The 15,626-nt window shown below is 43.8% G+C and overlaps 1 protein-coding gene across 5 annotated transcripts in view; it reads left to right on the top strand.

Moving 5' to 3' along the window:
* Positions 1–15,409, top strand: part of DNAJC3 (DnaJ heat shock protein family (Hsp40) member C3) — a 49,835-nt gene extending 34,426 nt beyond the window's left edge. For 4 of the 5 annotated variants that reach the window (XM_083610773.1, XM_083610772.1, XM_083610771.1 and 1 more), the window contains 6 exons: positions 1,325–1,444; positions 3,155–3,260; positions 3,346–3,466; positions 7,456–7,588; positions 12,449–12,597; positions 12,952–15,409. In XM_083610773.1, coding sequence (XP_083466899.1) covers positions 1,325–1,444; positions 3,155–3,260; positions 3,346–3,466; positions 7,456–7,588; positions 12,449–12,597; positions 12,952–13,106 — 784 coding nt within the window. In that variant the 3' untranslated portion in view covers positions 13,107–15,409. Of the gene's footprint in view, positions 1–1,324; positions 1,445–3,154; positions 3,261–3,345; positions 3,467–7,455; positions 11,466–11,709; positions 12,598–12,951 lie in introns of all 5 variants that reach the window. The other variant, XR_014547232.1, reaches the window with a different exon arrangement.
* The last annotated feature ends 217 nt before the right edge of the window (positions 15,410–15,626 follow it).

Here is a 15,626-nt window from a genome sequence, read left to right as displayed (position 1 = left end):
CTTGCAAAATTAAGTTCATATTGCACCAGGAATGCTTTATCTATAAACTACGATAAGACACAGGTCATTGTATTTGGGGAGCACCCTAAAAAGCATGTTTGGCACCTGGGTGAACACATCATAAACCAAATTAATACATTTAAATATCTGGCATTGATTTATTCAGAAATGGCATCTTGGAATACACAGCTATCCAATATTAAATGGCAAGCCTTTAAATCAGCAAAAGCTATTTTGAAATTCGCTGCTTGTAAAGGTGGAAATCTGGTTAACCCAGCTCTATCTGAAATATGCTTTGCCTTGGCAGAAACAAGATCTCTGCTTGCCAAGGTATCGTAGGAGCTTGGGAGACATATGTTGGGGAGAAATAGCTCAGGGAAACATTTATTCCTATGGCTTCCTCATTGAAAATCCCCCAGCAACACCCTCCCTCGGATCTTGTTTTGGGTTTTGGGATTGGGGTGGTAGAGAAAGAAGGGTTCAAAATGCTTTAGTGGGGCCTGGAAAAAAATGGGTGGGGTGTGGCAGGAAGAGTTTTCTCACAGCTTTTCCCCTTTGGCCTTCACATCTTGAGGGAGAAGGTTGGAGGAGGAAGAGTGAAGCACCTTTGTCCGCTCCTCTGCCAATTTTCTTCCAAAAATGCTTCTTCAGTCTACCAAATTTAACTTGGAGGAAAGCACAGGGTTCAGAACCCCACCTTTTCCTTATGATGCCCATCTGCAATTCCTAATCCTCAGCTGGTGCCTGAGCCTCTGCTTTTAGGCAAGTTGCCTTCTAAAACCAAAATATCACTCTCTCTTTGGAGATCTTTCAGAGGCATCACATCCCACGCCAGAAAGCTAAATTAAACACTTTACCCACAAGGGCTTTTTGGAACCTCAGAAACGGTCCCTCGTATCCCTGCCCACTTTTAGAACCTCAGAAAACTGTGTGATGGCAATCCAGTGCAAATAAAGCAGGGAGAGAAAATGATTAAAATGAGTTCTTCCCAGAATGTAAATTCCAGGGTTGCCTGACTGACTAGATTAGTAAGCTCCAGAGTAGCTTTTAGCTTGAAAAGAACCCTATAGTATCCCCAGTGGGAGGAAACAGATTGTGTCCCACTCCTCTTTTTACATATATACCACAGGCCTTTGAGAAAACCCTTAATATCCCAATTTTTCAGGAGAGGAATTGAATCTGAGTAAGTGTGACCTGTGAAGGGACACACACAAAATGAGTTTAGGAGCAAGATTTGAATCCAGGTCTTTAAAATCTAGCATGCTGTCCGCAGAATAAAACTGACTCGTCGCCTCCTTTCTCTCCCCCCCCCCCCGATAAAAAGTGAAGTGCGTGAATGCCTGAAACTTGACCAGGACCATAAGGAGTGCTTTTCTCACTACAAGAAAGTAAAGAAACTCAATAAGCAGATTTTGTCTGCAGAAGAACTCATCCAAGAAGGCAGGTAAGGTACTAATTGTAAGGTGCTCTGTGAGGCCGGACGCCACTTCTTGGATCACACACAAGCAATGGGCTTACTCTGGGAAGCTCTTTCAGAGTAAAGACAGAAACTCAGGCCTGTGATTCTTATCATGGTTGGTCGGTACTAGGAGATTTTGCTTTTCTAGCTGGGTGGGAACCTTACTAGGCCAAATCCCAAATAAAATGCATCCATGCCATTGACTTTTGTTAGACAGTAAGAGCTGTTCGACAGTGGAATTTGCTGCCAAGGAGTGTGGTGGAGTCTCCTTCTTTGGAGGTCTTTAGGCAGAGGCTTGACAACCATATGTCAGGAGTGCTCTGATGGTGTTTCCTGCTTGGCAGGGGGTTGGACTCGATGGCCCTTGTGGTCTCTTCCAACTCAATGATTCTATGATTCTATGATTCTGTGAATGGCATGAGCTGTATTTATTGGGGATTTTTTTCTGTGCTGCCTTCTAATTTCTGGTTTCTTTTTTTCTATTTTATTATATGTATATTAGACTCACAACGGTCTCCCATCCAGATTACTAACCTCACCTAGACTATCCCAGATTGGCACCTGAGGTGGAAAATTTCTCAAGCCCCTTTTCCCTTCCCTGGCAGAAAAAAACGCAGTGAGGATAGATTAAATAATTAAGCGCTACCCTTTAATGGCACCCCAAATTTGCTGCCTGAGGTGCCTGCCTTGCTCTGCTTCATGGTATGTTCAGTAAGACTACAGCGTCTGGTGTCGCCAAAACATTCACCAGGCCCATCCTCCATTGGTTTGTTGCTCCAGTTTCTACCTTTCCTGCCATGTTATCTTTGTCTGAATTTCAGAGGGGTCTTTGTTTCTGTTCTAGCTGTTGGCTCCCCCATCATACTGATCCAGTTGTGATTAGGCCCATTGCTGGGATCCCCACCGCAGCCCTGAACAATGGCTGAAGTATTGCTCTCTGCATGTTTGATGGTCATGATGCAGCCTTTCAGGGGGCTCATAAGAGGGCCAGCACTAAACATTTCACAGATATCGATTGAAGAATGTGTGGTGGATTTTCTGTGGCCACATAAACACACACACACAGCTTCTGGTGCCAAGAAGTGGGTAAACCTGCAACTCGCAGTGCTGCAGAAATGACAAAGGGGGGAAAAGCAAAAGCTTCATTATCACTCCAGTTGCTGATAAATACAAAAAAATGGGGAATCGATTGGCTTTGTGAGTAATTAGAGAGGTTTACCACATGGCCTCTGTGGAAAGCTTTACGTAGTTATTCATCTCCCCAGTAAATTAAAGTGTCAGGGCTGTTAGTTTTAGCGCTAAATGCCATCTCTTATTTAAAACGGCATTTTAATGTCTCAGCGTTTAAATGTGGAGATCACAGCATATTTGCAATTAAAATGCTGCAGCTGCCCATAAATAAATCTTCGTCAGATTGTTAGCTCTTGGGGGAAACAAGATCAAACCAAAGCTTTGGAAGACAGGAAATGTGCTGTGCACAGAGTGTGCTCCAAATGCCACGGTGCTCTGTAACCCACTCGTAGCAAAGGTAAATGAATGCCAAACCTTGGGGGAGGCAAGGCCTGGTTCGCTTGCAGTGCTGTGCCAGTTTAGTGCTACGCAAATGAGCCTGGGCACTTCTTCCTGCCCTTTACTCCACCATGGCTGAAAGCCCCCAGTTTAAACTAACCACCGTTTGCCATCTGCTGTAAATAGGTACCAAGATGCCATTGATAAATATGAGACTGTGATGAAAACCGAGTCCGAAGTCCCCGTTTACACCACTCGAGCCAAAGAGAGAATCTGCCACTGCTTCTCGAAGGTAAATGTTTAGTTTCATCTTTTTTGTTGCTGTTGTCGGAAATGAATGTGACCGCTGACCCGGTTGGTCCCTCTTCCCTTTTCAGAACCAGCAGTCGGCCGATGCCATCAAGCTCTGCACAGAAGTTTTGCAGCTGGAACCAGATAACATAAATGCTCTCAAAGACAGGGCTGAAGCATATTTGCTGGAAGAGCAATATGAGGAAGGTAAAAATTCAAGGACAGCGGGTGGTTTTTATACAGAAATCGGCAGCATGGGGCAGTCTAGCTGTTCCCTTTGCCACCATGCAAAATCAGTCCCGTTGGAAAACGGATTAAGAATGACTGGTGTGCATTTATTCACATTCTTAATTCTGAACAGTCAAGTCGCTGTGGTAGTGTGCTCAGTGCATTATTTGCAGGCATAACTATTCCTCGCTAAACTTTGCAGCAGAAGCCAACTCTGAACGGTGTGGATGCTCTGGGGTTTGCGCTGCTGCTGCTGCTGTTCATGAAGTTACCTTTGTCTGATAAAGTATGCAAGGTAGCAAGCCTTGTTGCCAAGCCTGCCTCCTCCTTTCTGCCTCCAGTGTGGCTTTGCAACTAGTTTTTCCTGCTTAAAAAAAGCACACACAGTGTCAATATATATAAAAATTGTTTAAAAAAAGAAAAAGGTAGCCCATTTGAGGCAGGGGATGAGAGGCAGGTAAGGCAGTCAACTCCACCATTTTTCTAGTTGCTGATTGGTATTTATGTCCAACGCAGCACTGAGGGGGAAGGGAGAAAATAAAACTCTAGGAAGCCTTGTTTTAAAGTATGTTTGGGTGCCCTTGCCGTCCTATCTGTTTAACAATACTTGAGAACATTGGCGAAGTGCTAAATCTACACATTGTAGACAGGAGCATTATGTCTTCATCAAGTAAGCTTCACCAATGGAGACTTGAGAATTTTATCATCAAGATCATGGCAGGGGCTATAAGGTTTCCTATTCTAACCCTGGGTTGTATCTTTCCTTACACACAACTACTAAGAGAGCCATTCTCTGCCCGACTGGTACGATATAAACCCTTGAGTTTGTTTGGAGGTTCTAGCAGGGGAGCGGTCAGTTGCAAAGGTGATTCGGACATTTAAGCTGGCACATTCTACCTGAGAACCCCCTGATATTCTATCATATGCAACAAATAAGTTCTAGGAAACGTGACTGTGGTTTATTGTATTTGCAGTGCCTGATGTTTTTATGGTTGGTTACTATTGCTTTTCTTTTTGTTCCCTTTGTGACTGATGCCATGGCCTTTGGCTAGTCCAATAAAGTTTATGATGATGATGATGATGATGATGATGAAGAATATGATGATACGAACCCTAAATCAGTCACTTTATTTTGCTTAAGTGGGTTTGTCGGCACTTCATGCTTTCCCCCTTTTTATCCTGACAATGTTTCTCTGAGGTGGATTCAGGGTAAGAGATAGCAACTGTCCCAAGTAACTTGATGAATTTCATTACAGAACGAAGATTTGAACCCAGTCCATCACTTTTATCTGTTACATGACACTGGCTTTCCCTTTGCCAGTATGTAACCTGCATTCAAGTATCTTCACTCCATTAGCCATGGTGTGTTGTAGTTGCCTGTGGCAATGAACGAAAAAGGCAAACTTTCAGCAGGCATTCTTTCATTCATTGTGAGATTTTATAATACATGCTTTAAAGGGATGGATGAGGTTGTCCAGCGTTTAACATTACCAGAGCAATAAAGCTGCAAGATGGGGGAGGAAATCTCAGGAGCTTCACTTTCCAACTCTGACGTAGCCGTAGAGTGTTTACGATGGGCCTGAATAGCAGTTTCCTGCTGGTTTTCTAAGTGAACGGCCAAAGTGTTAAGAAATGACAGTGGCAGGCAGAGAACTCTAGTGGCAAATCGCAGTAGGCTGGCTTAGTGAGAATGAAAAAGAGTAATCAGATTTGCGCTTTGTTGGTGGATGGATGTTTTAAATCGCTGGGGCATCAGAACTACTTTTCCCCCTTTTGTTCTTCTTCGAAAGGGAATTGCGTGCAGCCACTGAGTGTCTTAAGTGATATAAATTGGTCACCGTCTCCTGCCGGCTTGCCCAGAAACAGCAGAAAGATAAATGTAATGCCTACTGAGAGAGAACAGCTGCTGGAAGATAATCTGATGCAAATGCTTTGTCTTACTTAGAAAAACTAGAAGTCTTGAGATCCACAATGAGACTTTCTGAGATTAAAAATGGAGACACCGAAAAGGAAAAGGCTCATTATTTAGGAAATGCAAAACTGTGAAGGACACTAAAACGGAAGCTGAAGCATTCCATTTAGTAGTGAATGACATTCATATTTTTACAAAAACACACCTGTAGTGTCCGCACAATGGTTTTGTGTGTGGATTGCTCCAGTGATTGACTCAAAGTGGTGCTGGTTTCTAATATGGTTTTAACTTCCCCATCATGTTCCAACGCTTGGATTTCTGAAGAACCATTGGTAGGAAGGACTGAGGGGTTTTTATAAGAGAATGAATGGGAGATATTGGAAGAGAAGGACAAAATAATTAATGCAGAGCAGGTGGAACAGAGAGCTAAGTGAGGAAAAGATCATATTTCTGTGCAACTGGCATTGCTAATACTGCATTTTCAGCTTTCATAGAACAATACCAACCAGATTATCAAATCTCAGTGTAATAATCTGAGATAGGCATGGGGTTTAGACACCTGTATGCAGCCACTTTGCCACGCCTTTCACACAAATGAACAACCTAAAGGTAAAGGGACCCCTGGCCATTAGGTCCAGTTGTGGCCGACTCTGGGGTTGCATCGTTCATCTCGCTTTATTGGCCGAGGGAGTACAGCTTCCGGGTCATGTGGCCAGCATGACTAAGCTGCTTCTGGCGAACCAGAGCAGCGCACGGAAACGCTGTTTACCTTCCCGCCGGAGCAGTACCTATTTATCTACTTGCACTGGTGTGCTTTCGAACTGCTAGGTTGGCAGGTGCAGGGACCAAGCAACGGGAGCTCACCCCGTCGTGGGGATTCAAACCGCCAACCTTCTGATCGGCAAGTCCTAGGCTCTGTGGTTTAACCCACAGCACCACCCGCTAGGAACCTGCAATTATCCAGAGCTACTCATTGCATCCAAACTGAGAAACAATGGTTAATGGCTTCCAAACAACAAAAATATGAAGCTGTGGTTTAAAGCTGGTATCCTAGCACAAATATAATGAGGAGCCATGACCACTCCTTTTCCTAAGGTGCAAATAACTAGACAACACGCGGCATATTGGTTTTGGGATCAAATAAGGTCACAACTTTATTGGTTACAGATGTGAAGGTTTGGCCATAGGCATTGAGATAAGCAACTGCGTATGTCACTCCTGCCCATCCAGGAGTGAAGCCAGCGGGACAGGTGGGGACGCCCTATGACCTACATCAAATTGGGGCATCCCCCTAGTGGTCCCCATTGGAGGAGTGGTATGGCCCTAGGCTCCGTCTGAGCATCGGACAGGATCCACTCCTCCCGGATCCTTTTAACAGGATAACCTTACCCATGGAAGGGCAGACAGAGGTTACAACCTCCCCTCCAACCAAGACTAGGCTTACTCAATGCCTGTACGCCGTAGAGTTGTGACAATTGCTATGAGGTAGGTGAAAACCCACATGGCGGAGCCAGTTTGCCAGATGCGAAAAAATCTTGCCCGGCCCCTAAATCCAGCATCTGACATTGTCCAAAGCAAGGTCGTACCATCGGCAAAAAATCTGAGGAAGGGTGGGTGGGAGAACCAGTGGAGCGAGTGAGTGAGAAAGAGAGAGGGTGAAAGGCCCTGTAGGCTGGGCATTTATCCTTGCCCTGAGCGCAGTGCCATGCGCCGCTACTGGTCAGTTGGCATTGCGCCCAAGGGAACGCCCCCTAAATTCTTCCCCCGATTGGCCAATTTGGCGGCCAGATGATGATCCAGCCTGCAATAGGCTGGTTCACAGGGGAGGCCCAGGGCCTGCACGCAAAGCTGCCCGCCTGAGGAGGGAAAACAGATTTATTTAATTTTTTTGCTGCTTCTGCAAAGGGAAGAGTGTTATTTTGGCTTATTTAGCTGAGACTCGATTTTCCGAACAAAACCAGTGAATAAGTTAAAATGTGAAATTGAGCCCTCTCTGCTGAAGATTAATTGTTGCAAGATCATTAAGTGTATGCGTGTCCTTGTTTATTATGTGTAGCTATTCAAGACTATGAAACTGCTAAGGACCACAGTGACAGTGACCAACAGATTTTGGAAGGCTTAGAGAAAGCCCAGCGGCTACTCAAGCAATCTCAGAAGAGAGATTACTACAAAATTTTAGGAGTAAAAAGGTGAGTACTTGATAGTCTATAAGTTTATACATATTACTTCTTGCCCATTGTATCTTGCCTTTTCTCCAGGTCCTCATAACATCACACACCCCTTTTACAAGTCTTTCATGTGCTCAAAGCTGTCCTGTGAACATCCTTGCTATGCATGGATTTGAGTCTGTTGGCATATTACATGTGGCATTTATAGAATTATAGTTCCTGAAGGGAGCAGAACATCCTTTGAGGATGGAGTCGTTGGGTTGTATTCAACATAGCACTAATGCAAGCATTTGCACAGTGAAAGGATTTATCCTTGCACAATGGAGCATTCTTTGCCTCTCCTCCCACTGTTTGCTGCCCAAATCTATTGTGGGGTTTTCTCCAGCCCTCTTGAGCAGATTCAGGGATGGCAATGCACAAGAGGAGGAGGAGAAGAGGGATCCCGTTGCAGTAGCACTAATCCTTGTGCTAGTGCAAGAATTTGGTTGAGTACCACCCATCATTCTCTATATCTCTCTCATTATAAACCAGTTAGGCAATATAATGGAGCACAGTTCTTGCAAGGAGGCAGCAGGAAAAGCACCATTGCAACATTCCAAAAGTGACTGTGGAACAAGGATTGTGGTTTATCTTTGAGTGGTTTCAGGCATGATGCAATACATTGGAAATGAGAAGAACAAGTAACTCCCATTTCCCTTTCTTCATGTTCCTTTATAACTGTCCAAACTGTACCATTTCACCAGGAGTGAGTGTCCCATGCAGGGCTCACCTCCCTATGTGGGTAGAACAGACATTTCCAGGTGGCATTTCAGAAAGAAACATCAGTCCCATGCGCTGCCCCTTCCAGTCTGTCTTGTGCACTCCCTTATATATGTTCAGAGCCACACTTAAGAGTCACTTCATAGGCGAGTGGGAAATACAGTCACTGGCTTCATTTACTTGCCATCTTCTCAGTCTCAAGCGTGGACCTCTTGTCACTTAGCTTGTTCTGTAGATTTGGACGGTGCCTCAGTCCTCCTGTAATCCAGCCCCCTGCCGATACAAGAAATCCACTACTACAGCATCCCCGATGGGTGCGAAAGGGCTGTAGCTCCGTGGCAGAGCATCCCAGATCCGTTCTCCAGCATCACCAGATAGGACTGGGGGAGACACCCTCTCTGAAACCCTGGAGAGCAGCTGCGTTGACAGCAATAAACTAGATGGACCTGTAGTCTGACTGAGTATAAAGCAGCTTCCTGGGACCATAGAACACTGGCCCTAAAGGATCTTCACCCAGCTCCCGGTACATTTCCAAGCACAGTTCAAAGTGCTGGTGCTGAGCTTTAAAGCCCTAAACAGCTTTGGCTCTGTATATCTGAAGGAGTGTCTCCATCCCCATCATTCAGCCCGGACACCGAGGTCCAGCTCCGATGGTCGTTTGGTGGTTCCCTCACTGTGAGAGTGAGTTACAGGGAACCAGGCAGATGGCCTTCTCAGTAGTGATGCCTGCCATGTTGTATGATCTTTTGTAGACATCTGAAGGCAGCCCTGTGTCGGGATGCTTTTAATGTGTGATGTTCTGTTGTGTTGTTGTGTTTCTGTATAATATGTTGGAAGCCACCCAGGGCGGCTGGGACAACGCAGTAAGATTGGTGAGGTACAAGAAACTTCCTTTTATTATTCCTGTGTTCATCCAGTTCATCCATATTCTGTGTGAGTCTGTTCCACTGTCACAGCCCATGAGGAAGTCCTCCTGAATGTTTAATCCTAAAACTGTGTACTTTCCCCTGTTGCTAGACAATCTTTTATGCAGACCAAAATGAATGGTTATTTCTTTATTCCAAATAAAACTTTCTTTCTCTCCCCCCCGCCCACAACAATACTTTAGAGACTTCTTCAACCTCCTAAGGAAAGTACAGTTTTTTATTTGTTTGGCCAGAAGCCATAACAAAACTAAAATATCAATACAAAATATAATCCAAAAGAACCAACAACACGCACGTACTGGAGAGAACCGTGATTAGATAAGCTCTGGCCTCCAAAGGGGTACACTGCGTCCTAAAGCAATGTTAATTTTGAGCGGAGAGCAAATTCATTTGAACAGGCAGCACCAAAAAGCCTCATTAGCTAAAGGCTGGATGAAGTATTAAGCAAAGAACAAAGCCAGTGTTACAGAAAAGCAAATAGCCGTGGAAGGAAAAAAAGAATGATATAAAAGACCAAGGGCTGAAACAACTTGGAAAGTAAAGGAGGCGATGGCTCAGAAGTGTCTTCTAGAAATACCAGTCTCCCATGTGCAAAATCATGTCTTTAAAAGGGTACAGATTTAAGAGCATAGCAACAAGAGTTGGGCAGGAAGGCTTTCTCCCACCTCACCTGACTGCTTTGGTGCAGAGTTGCTCTTTGCTCTCTGCCTGTCCTCAGCTGACCACTTTTCACTCTTAGCAAAAGCTGCTGTGTGGGGTCCCCAGTCTGAATTATGCTTTCTCCCCTGTGCAGTTTGCTGCAAACAGCACCCCTCGAGGAAGCAAATTGCAGCTGGAAGCAGAGAGAGACTTTTGACAAGAAGCTGGTTTTGACAAGAAGCAGTTGTTGCTCTGCACAACTGCTTTTCCTTCAGATGAAAAGTAACCAGATTATGGCACACTTTTACGAAAGGAGGTTTAACGAAAGGAGGAGCTTGGCCTTTAGAATGGGAACAAGGTTGCATTAGCAAGAATAAAAAAATATTGCAGTGGATCTGTAGGTGCTTCTTACATTGTCATCGCTCTACTGCAGGGGTGAGAACCTTTTTGGCTCTGCCAAAACTAGCCTCATGGGCTGCTCACCTGTCAGTCTCACGACATCATAAAGACATTAGGTGGCTGTTGGGGCTTCAAAGCACAGCCAGGCATCTGATTGTGCAGCCAATCAAACAGGCTTCAGCTCTAGTGCCCATCAGCAATTTTATGTTTTGTTTTTCCAGACATCTTTATTGAAAGTACAAAAAGTACAATGTGATATGTGCACTAAACATGATGAGACGTAAATAAAAGAAACAGCACCTGTGTAGAAGGGAAACTAAAGGGGGGGGGGACGACCCCAAACTGTATACTGTACTTTACAAAGTTGTTATTGTAATTCACCAGATCTTAACCTATTACAGTATTTGTAAGAATGGATTCCAAAAATCATTGAATTTGTCCATGGCACATCTGCGTTTATATGCAAGTTGTATAAATATGTATATGTCTTCAATCCAATCGTAGAAGGGAGCCGCATTTTTATTTCTCCAATGCATCAGTATCAGTCTTTTTGCTGTGATAAGGGCACAGAGAGTCCACTTGTATTGTCCTTTGGTGAGGTTCCATGTGCTGGGTATATAATTCAAAAGGGTATCTTGCTCTGTAAATGTAAGGTTGTTCCGTACAGTTCTGTTGATAGTTTCAGTTACCTTCTGCCAAAAACCTTTCAATATAGCAATTTTTATGTTGTGGACCACCCTGAGACCCGTGGGTATAGGTCAGTATACAAATAAATCATCGTCATCATCATATGATGATGGGTGTAAAGCCAAAGTCTGCTTGCCCTTGCCAGTGAACAGTTGGAAGCACCATTTAAGCCTCCTGATGGTACATCTCTACATCTCTTCCTGCCCGTCTCCAGGTGTGGGGCAGGTGGACATGGATGGGGGGAAGCCATGCCGGCCAAGTTTGGTCTGTAGGCTAGAGGTTCCCCACCTGCAGCTCTAGGGTGAAGGATGTGGTCAGGCTGCCCCTCTATGTCTACAGTGACCCAGAAGCTCCTTGGCTTTCTTGCTCCTGCTTTCCAGCCTCCCATGAAGGGACAAACACATTATTGGATGCCTGGTTAACGTTTATGGCAACCTATGTAAGAAACAAGCAGACTTAGATTAACGTCCCTCAAAATTCAAAGTACAGTGGTACCTCGGGTTAAGTACTTAATTCGTTCTGGAGGTCCGTATTTAACCTGAAACTGTTCTTAACCTGAAGCACCGCTTTAGCTTATGGGGCCTCCTGCTGCTGCCGTGCCGCCGGAGCACGATTTCTGTTCTCATCCTGAAGCAAAGTTCTTAACCTGAAGCACTATTTCTGGGTTAGCGGAGTCTGTAACCTGAAGTGTATGTAACCTGAAGTGTATGTAACCCAAGGTACCACTGTAAGTGTTCCACGTGGCCCCAAATCCAAAGAGCACTGGTAGCGTTCAAAAGGTAATGACTTTGTAGGAGTTATCAGAAAGTTTTGGGCTGCGATGCCCTTTCTGCAGATGCTGACTGATGAAAATGCCCTGAAGAAATACTTTGGGTTTGTTTGAAATAGACTATGTATATAGATTGAGCACAGTTGGATGTTACCCTTCTTTCCCCATGTATCCCTTTTTGTCTAGTGCAGGTCTCACGTTTGTTTTTTCTCTACTGTGCATAACCAGAGAAACTGTCTCTTAAAAAAAAAAATCCCTAAAGAATTCAAGCATTCTTGAGTCCTATTGAAGTATTCAAGTAACATGCAAAGGGGTGGGAAATTGTAGAGGCATGAGAGGCACTTGCACTGCCTAGGTCTGAAGGGGGCTTCTAAGTGCATTCAGATGGATGCATTTAAGATACCTCTGAACGATCAGATGGATGCATTTAAGATACCTCTGATAATAACAGAAAGTGCTTGATCCTGCAGAGGCATCCAATCCTATGTTTAGCTGAATGCACTTAGAAAGCCCCTTCAAACCTTCCCACTCAATATGGAAATGTCTCCTGTGGGGATGTTGGGGGTGGAGCTTACTGCTCTTCCCGTGATCCCTTTGAATGATTGGAGAGGGCTTTAGGTGGTTTCTGTGTGTGCATGTGTTTCAAGACTTACCTTGACGTGAAGTTAGTTGGAGAACTGATTCTTCCCGCGCTCTCTGCAGGAATGCGAGAAAACAAGAAATCGTCAAAGCATACCGAAAGCTAGCAATGCAGTGGCACCCAGATAATTTCCAGGATGAGGAAGAGAAGAAGAAAGCAGAGAAGAAGTTTATTGATATTGCAGCTGCCAAAGAAGTCCTCACTGATCCAGGTATGTGGGCTTGCAGCTTGTTTTGGGACTTGTTCGTTCTCAAAACGATAGACCCACGCAGCCAACAAGTTTGTTTTGCTTTTCATCTCTAGTTGAAAAGCAGGAGTCTCTTCTTTGAAGACACATAGCCAGTGTGGATGGCACCAGGCTGGCTACCTCGGGTTTCTTAATCATGCTCCGCTTGTGAGAAACGCTGATTACCTGACATTTAGGGCCAACTGGGGTGGAAGGCATGCCATGGCTACCCACCCATTGAAATTCCAGTGGTCTACCATGTTTATGAAATATCCTAGAGCCCGGTTGGATGATGTGTCCAGTTCTACAGACCTCATTGCCACGTGTGTGTCTTTTCAGAGATGCGGAGGAAGTTTGACGCAGGGGAAGACCCGCTGGATGCAGAAAGCCAGCAAGGCGGAGGAAACCACTTCCACAGAGGCTGGAATACATGGCAAGGATTTGACCCGTTCAGTTCCGGAGGACCTTTTAAATTTAAATTCCACTTCAATTAGAAACAACCCCACCGCCTTCCTTTTTTGTTTCTAGGACTCTCTGTATTTTTATTTCTAGACAATTTCAATTAGGAGTTTCGGTCGTTGAACTTAAATAAATGCCAGCTTTTCAGTGATAGGCAAAGAGTAAGCAAGTCCACAGTGGCGAGCGAAACAACAGTTATGTTAGTACTGGTTATTTTTGTACTTTTGGGTGTTAGATCTCTAAAGAGGTGGAAGGCTGGATCCCTTCTTCTGAAGTGGGCTGAGACACATTAACACCAGAGAAGCAATTGTTTCCCCAAAGCACTTTAATTTTTCTTCTTCTTTTTTACTAAACTCTTCATGACCTTTGGAACGCGATGGGATACTTTATGCCTTCTCGTCGCTACAGTGAGAAAAGCAATCTAGTTTTCATTTCTGTTAAGAGGAAAAGTTTGTTTTCTTGGGAGACATTGGAGGAGCTTCTCCATCACTTCTTCATGCTGTTGGCACCTCTGAGGCACTCTGTAAACATAGCTCAGGTTATGACAAAGCCTCCCTCTTCAAAGCAGGATACGGATTGGCCTGAGTATAGATAGTATAACTGTCCCCATACTACTTTTTAGGAGGATTTTATGCAACATGCAAGTCCTCTAAAAAGCCACTCTAGTGCTTAAGATAATTCCCCAGAGAAGCATCACTAGGACTCTTTACTTATCCAATGTAGGACGACTGCAGCTGGCTTGTGGGCTTTTTCTAACTTATTTTTACAAGGGCAATTTTCTCGTTTGGATTAAAACCTCTTTTCTTTTTATGGTTGCTTCAGAAAGATACTTAAATAGAATGATATTCTTAGTTGGTGTTAATTAAATAGATCCATTTTGAGCTTTTCACTCAACATATGCTTGACATTTGAGCAGAACGACTGAGACATTGCCCCAAATGTGCAGAACTAGTTCTGATCTTAGATTTTTTTTTCGTCAAAAAGGAAAAACGGAAAGAGATGTGTAGTGCAAGGAAACTGTCAAGATTGACAGTGTTGGGATGAGGATATCAACAGTGTTTTACAATTTGATGAAAATGTGACCCCTCCAAATGGCAGTTTTTACTGCTTCATTGCCTAAACTAATGCATATAACCAAGAAGCATTTGGGGTACATAAGTTATATAGGAAGAAGGCACTCTTTCATTCTGTTAAACCACTGAGCTACTTGATGTCATAGGAAACCAAAGCTGACTTCCATCTTAGCTTTGCTGCAGGAACTGGGACACTTCTGATAGCCTTAAATTTAGCAATACTCCGGTACTTGTGAAATGCATTCAAAACAGCATTTAGAGTCCTTTCATAATGAGATGATGGACCTGCAAAAGTGGCTTTCAAAAAAACCTAGCCTCTCTCCAGAAGGCAATTTTTGAGCATTAAGAAATGACTTTAGTGCATTTTGGGCTCAGAGCAGCCTAGTTTAAATATTTCACCACCTTCCCACTCCAGCTCTCGAGTCAAAAGTTCAAGAGTAACTCCACTAATGTTGTAGCCTACAGTACTACTGATATTCAATAATCCACAAACCCCTAACCAGTTCTTGCAAGTGAGAGCTATGCATGGAGTAAGTTCTGCATATATTCTCTTTTGCTAGATTTGCTGTTACCAAGCCATGTCAATTGTGGAGTACAATTATGTCCAGTTCGGGTCTAGCGCATTCTCTCTCACAGATCCCAAAACAGCAGAGAAGTATTGAATGGTTGAAGTGCTCCTATGGCTTCTTAATTTATAACGTTTTCTGGCATAGGACAGATTTTTGGAATTGTTTCTGTGAGCACATGCATCTGAACTGCACATCAGATCTTGCTCTCGGTAATCTTCCTAAGTAATGTAACCAGTGCCAACTTAATGCTTTTCCTGAGTCCAAAGGAAGTATGTCAAAAGTGTGGTCAAAGGCAGCTCTTATGCATTTATGCTGAACAGTAATTTAAATAATTCCTTTTTTAGGCCTATTGTTTGAAATGGGGGAGGGCTCCTGAGAGGCCCTTGCTTTTATTTGTGTGTATTTCAGTTGTTTTGGGCTATCCCTGGGTTTTTCGAGAGCTACTAGTATTGCTCTTGGGTGAAGTGCAATTAGGGCCTGCAAATTTGATTGAACAAGAGTACCTCAGTGCAGGATTTATAGTGAAAAAAGACCAGCCAGTATCAGTTAACATATATACCATTGCAGTGTGGGTGCACTTTGGAAATGTCTTGGAATAAAGCTCTATTTTTTAAAAACGTTATGAAAGCCAAGAAGGTGTTTTGAAGATAAAGATGCAAACTATTCAAGAAAGATTTTGATTAAAGCTGTGTCTAAACTATATCTGTTTCAAGCTGCCATCTTTTTTTATGAAGTGAGATTAATACCAAGGTAACTAATTGTGCCATAGTTTTACAATAACCAGAGTAGACAACAATGTAGAATGTTGCTTTTTAACCACTGTCTCACGGTATCGGATAATACTGATAATAGAAGCAGCCCCGGTCCCTGTGAAAGAAATCTCTACAGCAACAGCTCCATCTCCCTTGCATTT

The sequence above is a fragment of the Podarcis filfolensis genome, assembly GCF_964270895.1.
Source record: "Podarcis filfolensis genome assembly, chromosome: 4".
In the NCBI taxonomy this organism is placed as follows: Eukaryota; Metazoa; Chordata; class Lepidosauria; order Squamata; family Lacertidae; genus Podarcis; species Podarcis filfolensis.
This window is presented reverse-complemented; position numbering and strand designations above follow the sequence as displayed.